This window comes from Monopterus albus, unplaced genomic scaffold (assembly GCF_001952655.1).
Source record: "Monopterus albus unplaced genomic scaffold, M_albus_1.0 scaffold51.1, whole genome shotgun sequence".
NCBI lineage: Eukaryota > Metazoa > Chordata > Actinopteri > Synbranchiformes > Synbranchidae > Monopterus > Monopterus albus.
In genome coordinates, this window is record NW_018127931.1 from 6,739,641 (window position 1) to 6,755,766 (window position 16,126).

At 39.6% G+C, this 16,126-nt stretch overlaps 1 protein-coding gene across 5 annotated transcripts in view; it reads left to right on the forward strand.

Moving 5' to 3' along the window:
- Positions 1-16,126, forward strand: part of scube1 (signal peptide, CUB domain, EGF-like 1) — a 114,193-nt gene that overhangs the window by 29,102 nt on the left and 68,965 nt on the right. For all 5 annotated transcript variants that reach the window (XM_020601239.1, XM_020601241.1, XM_020601240.1 and 2 more), the window contains exon 4: positions 6,143-6,277. In XM_020601239.1, coding sequence (XP_020456895.1) covers positions 6,143-6,277 — 135 coding nt within the window. The remainder of the gene's footprint in view (positions 1-6,142; positions 6,278-16,126) is intronic.

Below are 16,126 nucleotides of genomic sequence, written 5' to 3' on the forward strand. Positions count from 1 at the left end.
TTACAGAAAGAGAGAGGACAACACACACGCTCCACCTCTCGTCCCATTCACAAATGCATACACACAATTAATATTGTCACTGTGTGTACATCCACAGACAGAAAATGTCTCAGATCTCACATGACAAGATGTCATAACATCATACCTCAGCTCTGTGGCTTGAATCAGCTGAGATGACTTCAAAGATGCTGTAAATTAAAATCATATGGCTTCAGTGATGGACAGAAATGTACAACCTGCTAACTGTTAACTGCTCCGCTTTCTGACTCATTAATCATAACCGGGAACATAATTCAGAAGACATTTGTTGCAACAACATTTGCTGGGTTCACGTCCTGTAGTTTGACCACAGCAGAGGCTGCAGGTCAGGAATGCAGTTGGAGAGAAAAGAAGTTAACCGTAGCAATAAGTGCAACAATGCCGCTTGGAAACTTGTTAATTTTTTTCCATCAACATTCACACTCAAGTTATTTCTCATTTTTCTAGCATGGTCTGGGCCTGCATGAAAAAAAAACCCAATAAAGACATTGTGGTTTCTAACAGACCCAAAGCTTGATATTCAGAAACCTCAGAACCTTGTGGTATCCTGAATGAGCCTTGGAAAATTGCAGAGTGATGGAAAAAAGAGAGAAAAATTAGTTTGCGTGAGTGTGCAGGAAGCCACTCCATCAACTCCCAGATGCACTGTGTCAACAAGTTAGGGCACTAATTGATTTAAGATTGCCTAATTGTACTTTGATTAAAGAGAGGTCCTGTTTGGTTTCTTTCCTCTTTTGATTTTGACTTTATTTATTTAGTTTTGGCATGGACACAGCTGGGCTCAATGTGTCCATCCTTTTCGAGGCCTTGTGGGAACGTCGGGTGCGCTTGGGTCAGTTTATTTTCCTTCTGGCGCGTCCTTTTCATGTCATGGTATAAGATCTGAGAGGTAGCTACGCAGCGGGGCGTCAGCAACCTCAGCATGTCTAAGAGAAGTCCAACATGTAACAGGGGAGGTAGGAAACAAGAGAGAGAGGGAGGGAATGGACAGATAAACTGAGGCCATGTTTGACAAGCTCACATGAAGCTATCAAAATGAAACCTACTTCATTTGTTTTGAGGACCACAAATATGTCCCTATTCTTACAAACTGTTTGATAACAAAAAGACAGACACACAAAGGTGATATGTAAAATGTTCACGTTCAGACTGGATCACTGATGATTACCTCCACCAATTTTATAAAGATAAACCATATCATTATATGTCCAATTTCACCATTCGGGACTGTGCCTGAAAATGTATGAAAACAGAAAAAACAGTTGTTAAAGGATAGTTTGAGTTTTTAAAGTCTGTCTTAAAACAATATTCACGTGCACATATAAACATTGAAAGAGATGTAGGTGACAAAATTTGCATTGTTTCTTTTGTACAAAGATGTAGTCAGACCTTTACCTAAAGATAATGTGAGGCTCCAGCCATATGAGTTGGATTACATTTGTTTATTTAGAACTAAATTTCTCTAATTTAGTATTTTCCAACAGATGGAGCAGTGGTTAGCACTGTCACCTCACAGCAAGAAGGTTCTGGGTTCGAGCCCTGGCTGACCCGGAGCCTTTCTGTGCTGAGTTTGCATGTTCTCCCTGCGTGGGTTCTCTCCCGTCCGAAGTCATGCAGCTTATGTTGACTGGTGACTCGAAATTGCCCTAAGGAGTGAGTGTGTGTGGTTGTCTGTCTACATGTCAGCCCTGTGATAGACTGTAGACCTGTCCGTTTCCCCTCCACGAACCTCTTCTTGGTAAGCAGTACAGATAATGGATGGAGATGAAAATTGACAGAAATAACATATCCACTTGATTGGTCTAACTCAGACTGCTTTATAAGTTCAGCTGAACTTAAGAATGCACTTTTGCATGCAATGAGGACTGTGCCTTACATTAAAATTATGTTAGGAAGGGATCACTTCACAGCCAGTACGGACAGGAAAACACTTTTGGTGTATATATGGACCTCACCCCATCTCTCTTCCTTCACTTCTTCTCATTACCTCCCTTGCTCTGGCCCCCTCCAGCTTCTCACTCCCCCTACCCCCACCCCACCCCACCTTGATGTGTAAAGCTCTTTGTATCTAAACAAACCTTTATGTGAGTTTACTCTAGCGCAATCAAACACAACAGAGGGGCTCTGGTTGGAACTTGCAAAAAGGCCCTGTGGCCTTTGTTTATGCAGAAATGTTGGCGGCGAGCAAGTGAACTTGGAGATGGCTTCGGTTCTTCTTTTCCTCAGTCTCTCTCTCGCTCTCTTCCCCTGCAGCCTGAAAATTAAATGCATCAGTCATATTAATGATGTCCTTTAAACCATGAAATGTGCCTGAAAAGCCCAGAGTTCAGAGGGAGCTCCATGACTTCTGTGGCGCTAATACACGAGTGCATTTACACATATACTGGAAGTTTATGTATGTATTGGTACAAGACATCAAAGTTTGATTGGATTCTCATTCATGCAGCATTCAGAGTATTTATGAAATATACTCTATAGTGATAGCCTCACAGCTGGGCACTTGACTGACTGGTAAGCAGCTCTGCAGTTCCCAGATTTGCTCTCAGACATAAATATAATTAGGCATTTCCCACACTTTGGTCCATGGGTTATTTATTTGGAGATAACTGGAATTCTGGAAATGAACCTGTGAGTGCATGTCCATTCAGGATGAGGGGGGAGCATGGGACACCACAGCACATTCAAAGCATGAAGAGTTGTGTAAGAGTTGAGTAACTGTGTGGTTGAAATGGTGGCACAGAGGCAGACGCAGTGAATGAAAAGATGAAGTAGAATCAGCAGTGTTTGGCAGAAGCTCTAACAGTATACTCTCAGCAGCACAGCTGTGTTGTCTGTGGTGCTACAGCAGCATCTGTTCATCTCTGAACTGTGCACAAACACTCTCTTTCCATCCTCTGTTTTATGACCTCAGTCCCTTTTAAATGAACTCAGTCCAGAGCGCTATAACTGGAGGAGTGCCAGTGCTGACACCTGTTTTGTTCTTGGTTTTTTGTACGTCCCCTTGGAGCTTATTTCCTTATTCCTTAAATTCACATAGGAGCTGCTATATTTTGACAAACCTGGTGTATTTTTGTAGATGGCTCTCTAGCAAACAGAATATCTGTATTGCTGATTTTCTGAGTACTGGGTGGTGAGCAGTGGGGGAGATGGAAGAGGAGGCTCACAGTTTAACATATTTTCCTCCTCTCATGCCCTCCTCCTCCTCCTCATTATCTATCAAGGATAAGTTAATATTAAACTATCCCCCCCCCTCTCTCCACGCAGTTAACAAAGCTGTTAAAAGGGTTGTCCACTCTGCAGGTGCAAGTGAGGATGGAGGAGAAAAGAACAATCAGTTTATGTAAATGGGATGTACCTAAAGCTAGTATCAGTTCCTCAGTAACTTTGATTTCAGTAAGAGGAACACAGCAAACTACACTCACTGGTCACTTTATTAGGTACACTGGTACAACTGTATGCAATTCAGTGCAACACTTCCACCTTAACATTTGTGTTTATGAAGCTTAAAATGTTTCAGTTTTTGGTGAAATTGTCATAAATATATAATTTCAATTATATGTTTATTATTGAGGTCATAGTTAAAGGTGGTGTTGTACTGGGCTACATTATATTCAGAGGCAGTCCTTATATTTTAACCCTCTCATGTCTGTAGCTGGGGAGGACAAAACTATAGAGACACCACTAAATATAATGTAGTCCAACTTTCCTTAAGAGATATCCAATATTATCATTGCTGAGTGATAAAGTCCCAGGGCTGGTTGGCTTTTTCATCAGAAATGTTTAAAAACCTTGCGTAAATCAACCCCCCTTTTTTTTGTCTGTGTTGCTAAGCGAATACTCTTTTCCTCTTACTCACTTACCTCTTTGATACTTTGAAACAGGCATCTACTTTACTGTTACTCAAAAAAGCAAAAGACACACTTTTTGTAAGATATTAGCCACTCATCTCAAAGAAGTCCTACCCAGCAGCATTTCTGAGGAGCAGAGAGGCTTTATGAAAGTAAGACGGGGTATTAAAACCACACTGAAGAAAATTAAAATCTGTGATTTCGAGATTTTTTATTTTTTTTTACAAGAATATAGTTATAATTTTATGGGAAAAACATGATAATATTATGAGATTAAAGTTGTATTTTCATGAGAAAAAAAAGCTGTAATACAGTAAAACTTTGGATTGCGAATATAATTCGTTCCAGCAACGTGCTTGTAATCCAAAGCACTCGTATATCAAATCGAATTTCCCCATAAGAAATAATGGAAGCTCAGATGATTCCTTCCACAACCACTTATTTTTCCTTTTTAACTTCCACCATAATCATCTCCTTTTTCTTACCGCCTTTCTTTTCAACCTTTAGTTTGTCTTCATTGGGGCCATTATTGCAGTACAGATGTTGACTATAGGAGTGAGGCGTAAGAACCATCGGGTCAGTTGTGACTTGACGCTCGGCAGACAAAGTGTACATACTACTTGTATTGCAAGACCTCGCTCGTTTATCAAGTTAAAATTTATTTTAAAAAATTTGCAAAACACTCGCAGACCAGGTTACTTGCAATCCAAGGTTTGACTGTATTACAAGATTAAAGTCTTAATTTTATTAGATAAACAGATGACCATCACGTAGCCTATTTAGGCTACAGGACGCTACCACCTCTGTTAAAATGAGGAAAGTGGAGCATCTCATTAAGTGATAGGCCAACTTTAAAATAGGTTTCACAAATAAGGAAATACTTAATCTTCTGGTTCATCAGCACCGGATCAACAAAACCATCAGGACGATGAAAAGAATGTGCAAGAGACTTTGTCTGTCCTGAAGAAAGAACCATGCGGACATGATGCTGATGTTAGCATCCAATTCACAGCCCCTGATTCACCAGTTAAGGGGAAAGTTAAGAGAAATTTTAAGTTAGAATAGAAATGGATATTTTCAGTTTTTTCACCAAAATCTTTAATCACTTTAATCTTTAACTTTAAATTCATAATATTGTGGCTTTTTCTCATAAAATGACAACTTTAATCTTGTAATATTATGTCATACTTCTTGTAAAATTATGGCTTTATTTTCATAAAATTGCAAGTTTTTTTCTCACAATCACAGATTCTAATTTCCTTCAGTGTGGCCCTAATACTCTTTTGTAATGAAAGGCCAATATGCCATGTTAACATAACATTTCAGAACACTCTTATGCACGTGCTGAAGTGTTGCAATGAAGTCTTCATCTGGGTTTCAAGGTATATTCTGCAACGCGTTACAACACATGTATAAACATGTGTTGATTGAACAAAATGTTGCGCACACCAGTTCCTTTCAAGCTTTCCTAGTATATCCCTGGTTAAACTATGTCGACATAAACAACATTGAGATGGAATTCTGTACATTAGTTTCTGAATGTCATATGTTGCTTTTGTCCTGGCTTGATGGTAAGTGTTAGATAAAAGCAGGTATAGGCTGCTTTAGGTAGAACAAAGCTGCACAGTCACATCATGTCCAGCATAAAAGGTCGACAGATCTTTTTCAAGCAGCCATATGTCTTTCCGTCTCTTTTCTTTCCTTCCTTTCAACAATACATCTGTGTTTGTCTTAACCTGTCTGCTGGGTCAACTTCAGACTAAACACAATGCAAAGTCAGACATGGGGTTTTATACACACATATACATGGACAGTCCTGTTTGATCCCTGTTAAAGTCAATCAAGGTTGTTACATGTTTCCAGTTCACTTCAGCCCCATTAAAATGCCCTATTGGAAATTTACTGGCCTTTCAGTGGCTCAGTGGGGCCCTATAAACACACTCGTGCACCAGTACGTGCATATGTCGACAGACCACTGTTACAACCTGGTGCCAGGAGTTTAATTTAGCTGCCTACGGTGCCAAGATCAGAAGCCTGTTAGGACCCCCTGTCAGCCCCCTGTGTGTGTGTGTGTGTATGATTGCGTGGCTCTCACATTCCTCACTGTGGTGCCATCCCTCTCATCAGACATTTCCCGGCACATAAACTCTCACTGACACATTTGTTTATGAAGCCTAATGGGCCGCTTCTCCACCATGCTGCCATGACTGACTTTCTCTCTCTCTCTGTCTGTGTGTGTCTCTCCATCTGAACAGATGTGGACGAGTGTCTGGACAACAACGGTGGATGCCAGCAAGTGTGTGTCAATACCATGGGGAGCTATGAGTGTCACTGCACAGAGGGCTTCTTCCTCAGTGACAACCAGCATACCTGCATCCACCGCTCTGATGGTAAGACTAGGACACAGAGAGAGAATACAGAGAGAGAGAGAGAGAGAGAGAGAGAGAGAGAGAGAGAGAGAGAGAGAGAGAGAGAGATAGTCTGAGCTGTTTGCTTTCAGGTTCTGAAAATGATGCATTTTAAAGGAGAACATGTAGACTTTTATTTTAGGGCAATATAAAGCAGATTGGCACTTACTGCTCCAATATCTACTGTAACAAAAACTAGGGATTACAAAGTATAAGAAATTACAGTTTTTTTGAAGTAAATGGATCAGTTTGCTAGAATGAGTTGTAAGTGTTGGAAAAAGGTTGGAGTAAATTGACTGTCTTTGACTGGGTGTGACAAATGCAGACTTAAGGTGCAATGCTGCGGTTTATTGTATTGACAATCCTGATTGTAAATATGATCCCATAAGCATGGATGGATTACAAGTCAGTGGGCTCCTGAGCACAGACATGTCCAAGGTACCCTAACCCTCCTACACAGGAGTATGAATCCCAGACTCAAAGAGACACTAACCATTTTGTGTCTTTTTGTGGGTTTGTTTTACATCTCTGTGTGGTTGTTTTATGTCTCATTGTGGTCTTTGTAGTTGGAGAGCTTAGGGGCACTGTGACCTCTTGGGCCCCTGGGCCTGAACCCACTGCATGAGGCATATTGTTGGGTAAGTTTCTTTGTAGACCAAAACCTATTTTACATGTGGCTGGGATGTACAAAAATCCATGAATGGACTGACTGTGGTGACTTTCCTCTAGAGTTATCATGTGTAGGACATTTGTGGTTTGGAATGAACCTATTGCATAGATTGTTATGACTTTAGGTACAGGACATTTACAGTATGATGAATTCTGGTCAAATTAAACATATGATCAGTAGGGCTGCAACCAACGACTATTTTAACAATTGATTAATTTGTCAATTATTTCTATGATTAATCGATTCATCAGATGTATAAAAATGATGAAATTTATTTTCCACAATATCCAAAAACACATACATTCACATAAACAATGTCTTTGCAATGTTTCTGTGTGGTGCATTATTAAACAAAAAATAAATGATTTGTTCAAGAATAGAATGTTTATAAAGTGCACAATAGGTTCTTATAGTGTTAACAAAAACACTAAAATGTTTGATTTAAAATTATTTATACTCATAAAACATACTACACTAATGTAAAGAGCCAGTACACACATGACTACTACTGTTGACAGTTAAAAATAAGTTTGAGTACGCCTCAACAATCCTCAACACATTTACTCTTAACCTATGTACTCTGCACAATCCCCATTAACTTGCATGTGTCACCAATGTTCCTGAACACACCTATATAATCTAGTTTTGCTTATTGCATTTAATATAATGGCTGTTTACATGTGTTTCAATGTTTAAATGAATACAGCACAAACACAAATGCATTTAGCACTCAGGCTACACAAGCCACACTTATTTTCCTAAATCTATAATGAGCATCATAATATACGTTACAAATCAGGTACATAATCATTTTAGTTGCATAAGTTCTTACATTATTAACAAAAATAAAGACCTTACTTAGCTCCAGACTACCCTTCTTCTGTAACGCCATGAATTTTCTTTAGGTGCTAAAGCATTAGCCTCACGCTCCCCTGCCATAACAGATACATTTTCTTTATGACTGCAGTTCAGATGACATGCTAAATACTATCCACCGCTTGCTGTGTTTTTCAAATGTTTTGACACACCTCACTGATGTAGTCACCCAGTCCCTGATCCAGCCATCTCAAACAGCTACATGACATACTTTCTTCTTCATTGGTACAGAATGCAGTCATGGCAGACCATGGAAGTGATACTGCCCCCAGTACTTATTGTACTGCATTACACTTACAAATGAACTTTTACATGGCTTTATAATACAATGCATCAACACAAAAATTCCACATCAGCAAATTTTTATAATCAGCGTTATCGATTATATTGACTAATTGTTGCAGCCGTAATGACCAGATTCATTTAAGACCTAGTAAACATTCCCATCACACTAAGATGTACTTGCCAGTCTACCGTATCATCAGCTATGTCCCATTATCCAACTTGTTCCTCAAATTAGGATTGGTTTAAAACAACATTTTTCATCGTTTGCCTCAGCTTATAAATGGAATAAATGGGGTGAGGCAGTGGTGGCCTAAAGGTTAGAGAAGCGAGCTTGTGACAAGAATGTGGATGGTTCAATATGTTCAGTACTTAGTCTGACAGGATCAAATCTGGGTGTGTCAGGTGACAAAGCCACACTTGCCCTCCCCTCCCCTACATCACTGTGGTGCCCTTGAGCAAGGCTCTTGACCCCCAACCGCTCCAGTGGAGTGTCTTAATTTGACCTTTTGGGCTCCTGCTCATGTTACTCTCACTTGCACTTCAACCACAGTTTGAAGTGGATCTTCTTCTGTTTACATCACTACTTTTTGCTGTCAACTCTGTGCCTCCTAAAAAGCCATTTCGCTTGTGTGTGTCCCTGCATGAGGCTGTCAGAGGGATGTGGGATTTAATGGCGCTCTGATCATGCCTCTAGCTCGGTCAGTTGCCTTTCACAGTGGCACTAATAGACGTTGGGCATGATGTGTGACTTGTGACATGCATGCTTGGGATCCATTTTATGCTTGTTGGAATTCTTAAAATGGTTTGCCCCCATCACCACCATGACCCTAGCATCACTGACCCATTACGCTTGTCACATGTAATTTATGGGCTCAATCTGTGGCACTGAGGAACACTGAAGGAGCAGTGATCCTGAGGTGAGGGGGGCTTGCTTTCTCCTCCTATCCATGCTCACACATACATTTTCTAAGCACAATACTCACATGCATGTAGCTGTGAATGGAGACAGTGTGGCAGTCATACTCAAAAGCAGAGGAGAGAACAGTCATCTTTGCTATGGCACAAAAAGAACATGTTAGAGGAATGTGGTGAGGGGCGAAGACTAAGGGGGAGTAGAGAGAAATTAAATAGAGGAAGAGTGACTTCTGCATCCCCTCCCTCTTCAATCTGGGTTCTCACAGTTTTGGTGTGGTCAGTGCGAAGGCGTGTTAGGAGCCAGTATCAGGATGTTAGAGGATTCTCTGTGGAAACCCTCAGAGAAAGACGTGAAAGAGGTATAGAAATAGAAGTGTGTTTGCCCACTGGAAACCCCATAAACCAGCACATGAATGTCCTTCCCCTTCCTTCCCCTTTCTATTTTTTTTCCTTCAGAGCTATTTCTGAAAGTTTTGCAGTGGCTCACAGTGAGGGAAACAAACAGCCACAGATAGTTAGTCTTACTTTGTATTGTGGATTAGCAAAGTTTGTACCCTATTCTCTCTCTCTATTTCTCTCTCTCTATCTATCTATATATATATAAAATTCCCCACTCATCCCCCACTTTGGGGCGTTCTTGCATCTCTTCCTTCAAGCTCAGGTCCTCTACCAGAGGCCTGGAGCTTGAGGGTCCTGCGCAGTATCTTAGCTGTTCCTAGACAAAGATCTGAGATATAATATAAATGTTCATGTTTCAACAATGAAATTTTTTTTATTTATTTTTTTAATTAAACTATGTATTTATGTAAATCTGTATTTCTTTACAATCACTAGCAAGGCTCTCCAAGTCCTCCATATCTGTCCACCCTCTCCTCCAAGTCTTTCCTAGATGAGAGCAGTTACTGTGTCAACATGTACAACCCCTGCTCCTGTCAGAGGGATGTTCACAGTAAACAAGCAGTGAACATGCTTGTGGTATATTTCTATTCCCTTCTGTTTGGCAGGCTGTCCTGAGCTTTTGGCCACCCGCATACAACCCTACACCCCCTCCATAGATCCTCAGTCAGACACTTGTGTCTTCTCCCCCTACTGTACAGGATTAGCAGCAGCATCCCAGTGCCCCACGGGAATCTCCTTGCACAATTTTTGCCATCTTCCCCATCATAGCTTGCTTCTACCTTCTTTGTTTTGTGTCTTCTTATTCATTCCCTTTATCACATCTGCTCAAAGCTTTTTTTCCTCTTTCTCCTCTCTTTGTGTTTATGTATTTGTTCCCACCTTAGACCAGATCATTCCCTCGCTCACTGCCACATGGCTTTTTAAAGACAGTGTATCAGTCTGACAAGATACAGGCTGGTCAGAACTGCAGGAAGGATGAATGCAGCCAAATACAGAGAGGTCCTTGAAGAAAACCTGAAAACCACCTAAGACTGAGGCCATGATTCACCTTTTAGCATTTTGAGCACATATGCATGATATATTTATCAATGAATATATTATTATCTGGACATTATCTGGTACTATTACTTTTGACAGTTTGTTAATAATACGTATTTACTTTTACTTAAGTAGTATTTAGAATGCTGGACTTTTACTTTTTTTTATTTTTAGATTTTTTGTTTTTGCTTAAGTGAAGATTCTGAGAACTAAACTTCACCCACCACTGTTCAGATCATTTGATTTAGATGAATGTCACTTATTCTCACTTACCTGTCACAGGTTTAGTTGGAAGTGAACCCAAATGGAGACATCAGGTGAACAGGTAAAGGTGAATGTGGATTTAATATTAACAAAGGCTACAAGAACAAAGCATGTGAACATGTTCACAGCAGAAACAACATAACAAAAGCAAGACAAAGAATACAAATGATCCTAGGCAAGAATAATGATATGCATACAAACATAAAGGGCCTAAGCTGGCTAAAAATTATGGGCAAGCGCAAAGAAACCTACAGTTAACGATTCATTGTCTTAACTATTGCAGAAATGTGACAATCAAAAGCTAGAGAGTGTAATTATCTGATTGGTATGAACTAAAGACTAACAAAAGTAAGAAATACTGTACTACTTGAGGATAACGAATAGACTTAGCTACACACTACTTGACTGAACACCAGTGTTTTTGTCAAGTCACCTGAGTCTGAGTTAAGTCTTGAGTCCCCTGTTTGAGCCGGAGTCAAGTTCGAGTCACCAAAGAATAATCAGAGTTGAGTCCCTGTTTTCCAAGTCTGAGTTATCAAGGTGTCCATCAAGCACAACTGACACAGCTCTCACCATTTTAAAAGCAGTCTACTTACTGTGTGACACAATAGCTACAAAATGTACTTGTAAACACACACACACACACTACTTAGAAGTGAACAGTGTGAATTTATTGATTTATTTATCCTTTAATAGACAAAGTGTACACTTCGATGTAATTATGCCAGATATGATGATAATGCTGGCAAACAGGTTTTAATATCAATACCTTATGTCAAATTATTATGGTTTATTACAAAAAAAAAGTCTGAATTCTTGTCTCCAACTTTTGAGTCCAAATGCAGTCAATACTCAAGTCCAAGTCTGAGTCATCAGTGCTCTAGTCCAAGTCAAGAGTCCTGAAAATCGGGGCTTGAGTGGGACTCAAATCCAAGTCCTGGACTCAAGTAGAACGCTACTGACCACAGATAAACAAGATAACGAGGAAACACCAGACTGTGAACATGAGGGCCATAAATTTGTACATGAATATAAAGCTGACCAGAAAACTGGAGTCCTCACATGAACACAAAGCATGAAACATTTATCAGATGCTATGGGGAGAGGAGTCCTAAGATGGAGACTAGAGACAATTCTTAGTTGAGCAACGTAAAGCACTTGAAGGCAACATAGATACAGGAACATGAAAGCTTGACTAAACTGCTGCCCCCTGCAGCCAAAATCTCATCATATCTTTTCCTGGTGTGGACTGACCTCATCATATTAATCTCCAACAACCTGTGGAGAGCTGAATACAATAGAGCTTTTAATTGGCTTGTATGTGGTGATGTGGATCCTGGCAAGTGACAGCCAGTCTGCTGAAGATGTTTAGCAGGATATTTGGACTACTTGTCTGCTGTTAATCTTACCTTGATGTGCCAAATTCACCATAACTGCAGCAGTAGGGAGGCCTGGATGTTCACCAGCTTCTCAAATTATAGCCTGGTAGATACAAATGATTATACATAGGAATGTTTTGTTTGCCAAGTGTGTGTGTTGGAGATACAGGAATGACACTTTGTGTTAGATTGTTGCTTTGCATATGGTTCAGCTTGCGGCTCATTTTCCTCTCCCTGACACTCGCTTGGGGGATAATATAACCTAGCAACAATTGTTTGTTCCATTATGGTGTGTTTCCACATTCATGCTTCACAAGGGAGAACTACAAGCTCCCAATCTCAAGTTGGGAAAAAGCTCTCCTAGCAAATGTTCCTGGTGTGTCATGATGTGGGAGAGCTATGACCGAATGAGTCAGATATGGGTCACAGGCCCAACAGTGACATTTATGTACATCCATTTTGGGGATATTTGGGGATCTCTAAAATGGAGACTTATCAGTGAAACGCTTGGATTGCCTGCTGCCCTCAAATTGTTAACATTTGTGCTAGGCCACCAGTAATTGTTGTGTATAGGTGTGATTTATTTGTACTAAATCATACCTGTCCAGGGTGTACCCCGCCTCTTGCTCCAGCACCCCCGCCATCCTCATCAGGATAAGTGGTATAGATAATGGATGGATGGCATGAATGTCTCATTTTAAGAAATTCCAGCTGCTATAAACAGTGTTGCAGTACCCCAGGACTTGGAGTTGAATCCAACTTGAGTGCTGAATTTCTGGACTCATGACTCGACTGACTTAAGCACTGATGACTTGGACTTGAGTAATTACTGCATAAATTTTTCTTTTTTAATTTTTGGAATAGGCAATAATTATTTGACATAAGATATTGATGTAAAAACCTGTTTGCCTGCACCATGCTGTATCTGGCACACTTCCATCGAAGTGTACACTCCCCCTATCAAAAATATTCACATTGTTCACTTTTAAGTAGTGTGTGTGTGTGTGTATGTGTGTGTGTGTGTGTGTGTGTGTGTGTGTGTGTGTGCACTTACGAGTGTATTTGTTTGGCTATATGTTACACACAGTAAATAAACTTCTTTTAAAAGGTCAGAACTCTCTCTCTCTCTTATGTTTAATGGAGAGCTTGATGACTCAGACTTGGGTAATGGGGACTCCATGTAGACATCCATCCATCCATCCATTTTCTATACCATTTAGTCCCAAACAGGGTTACGGGGGGCTGGAGCCAATCCCAGCCAGCTGCGGGCGAGAGGCGGGGTACACCCTGGACAGGTCGCCAGTCCATTGCAGGGCTAACACACGGACGAACAACGACACACACACACACACACACACAATCACTCCTACGGGCAATTTAGAGACACCAATTCCATTTAGACTTGAATCGGACTATTCTTTGGTAACTTGGACTTGACCCTGACTCAAATACTGGGGACTTGAGACTTGACTTGGACTGAAGGTTTAGTGATTCAACTACAGTACTGGCTCTGAACTGTTCACGGTTTCACTCTTATGTGTAGCAGCAGTAGTGCAGAGGTTGAATAGTTACAGTGTAGTATTAGATATCAAACTGGTGCCTCTGATTTGGCCATTTTGTCTTTACATCTGTTTTATTAATTGTGTCTTTTGGATAATGTAGCCCTGTTCAAAACAGACTGAAAACAATATGCTTGGAAATTCTCCTCTGAGCTCAGGACCAAAATTCCTGGCAAAATTGGAGTTGGCAGTGATTTGGGAATTTTAAACACCATCTCATGCAGACGCCATGCCTGGTGCTCCCAGGGAATGTTTGGTCACAGGTTTCCCCAGTGGTTAAAGAAGTACTCAGATTATTTACTCAAATAAAAGTAGCAATACCACAATGGAAAAATACTCTGTTTTAATTAAAAGTTCTGCATTCAAATTTTACTTCAGTAAAAGTACAAAAGTATTAGCATCAAAATTTACTTAAACTACCAAAAGTAAGATTACTCATTTTGCAGAATGGCACATTATATTACTGGATTATAATTACTGGTGCATTATTGCATACATTGCATTTAATGTTGCAACCGGTAAAGGTGGCACTATTTTTAACTACCTTATATGCTTAAAATTTGAAGTACTTCTGGGTAGCTTCTGAATTTCCCACCAGGGATCAATAAAGTCTTATGATTTTACTATATTTTATTCTGTTAATCTGATTCTAAAACGTGACTAGTAACTGAAGTTATCAAATAAATGCAGCAGAGTATAAAAGTATAATATTTACCTCAACAATATAGTGAAGTCAAAGTATGAAGAAAATGAAAATAATCAAGTAAAGTACAGATACCTCAAAATTGGACTTCAGTACTTGAGTAAATATACTTTCCACCTCTGGTTTCTCTGTGAATGAACTGTGGAATGTGACAAACAGGAAATTCTTAATAGTGATTGTGACCTATAAAAATACAATTTTTGACCAGAAAACAACCGAGAAAGAATGGTATAATTGTTTGTTAGTCATAAGATACAGGTTTAAAATTCCCTCCTGTCTGAGTTTTTTCCTGACAGTCTGCAAAATCATCAGCAGCTCAGTCCTGTGGGTAAGAGCATATTGCCAGGTGGAGAAACAGTGACCCAGTGTGATTTACAGTCTGAGTCTGCTATGAAAGAAATTGCATGTCAGCAGCTTCTGGAAGGCTATAATTAATAGTAGGGGTTATAGTTAATAGAAGGCAATGGACTGTTGCATGATGCTCCAACATGGACACTTAGAACACAGGAGGAGTTATAGTCATGAACAAATGCATTAAAGGATAGGTTTGGGATTTTTCAAGTTGGTCTTAAAACAATATTGATGGATCATTATGTACTGTATGCGAGAACAGGACTTAGTTGCTCTAACTTCTCCTACTTTCCACACTGGCCCTGAATGTTTCCACCCGGAATGCAACCACACTGTAAATAGTGAGGGACAAAATACACACTCCTAATTCTGTGCAAAAGTGCACTCCAAAGTTCAGATGAAGCTCAAATAAAGCTTCAGCTGTCCCACTAAGCTAATGTAAGTCAGTATCTTTCGAAGTTACAATGTATATAAGATAAATTTTGCTTATTTTTCCCCCAGAAAATAGTTTCTTGCTTAGCTGTAGCGGAGGGATATTCTACTAGTCACGTGTAGGTTTTGTTACTGGAACTAGATTTTTACTCATGTGTTATAAACAAAACAAAAAGGGAGTTAGAATTGCAGTACAAACTATTACCAATGTCAGACATTTGAGGAAGAATTTACAGTGTATAGTAAAGCATAGAAAACATAACTGCATATCAATATCACATGGTTACTATAATATGCCCCTGTGAGATGTTGCATTACACTAGCATTTGTTTCTATAAAGCTGAGTGAGCATCGCTGTTATGCAGTGACCAAACTGCTGACTGTCACCACTGTGGCGCTTTTAGGAAAATTATTTTACACATACAAAACTTTAGATTGGTTGATTGATAGGCTGAATAACAACACATTTTGCATTTCCAAAAAACAAAAACTGAAAAAATATTCCAGCTATGAAATCTGCTAAATACAAACTCACTTCAAAGTTAATTCTAAGCACAACTTGAGAAGTAAACACAGGCTAACAACAACTTGTGACCTTTAGATCATATCCCTCCACCACAGCTCTACAAGGAACTCCTATTCTGGGAGACAAAAGAGGCAAATTTATCTTAAAAAGAGTGTAACTTTGAAAGATATTGACTTGAATTAGTAGGAGAGCTGAAGCTTAATTTGAGCCTCACATGAACTTTGGATTGCATTTTTGCACAGAATGAGGGAGATGTTTATCCTTGACCCTTCAGGGTCAGTGTGGAGAATAGGAGTCGTTACAGCAACAGAGACCTATATTCAGGTACATATGGGCATGGCAATACTGTATTAAAACCAACTTAAAAATATATTAAAGTTATCCTTTAATAAACACTTAGATCTGTATATAGCTACATTATAGTCATGATTACA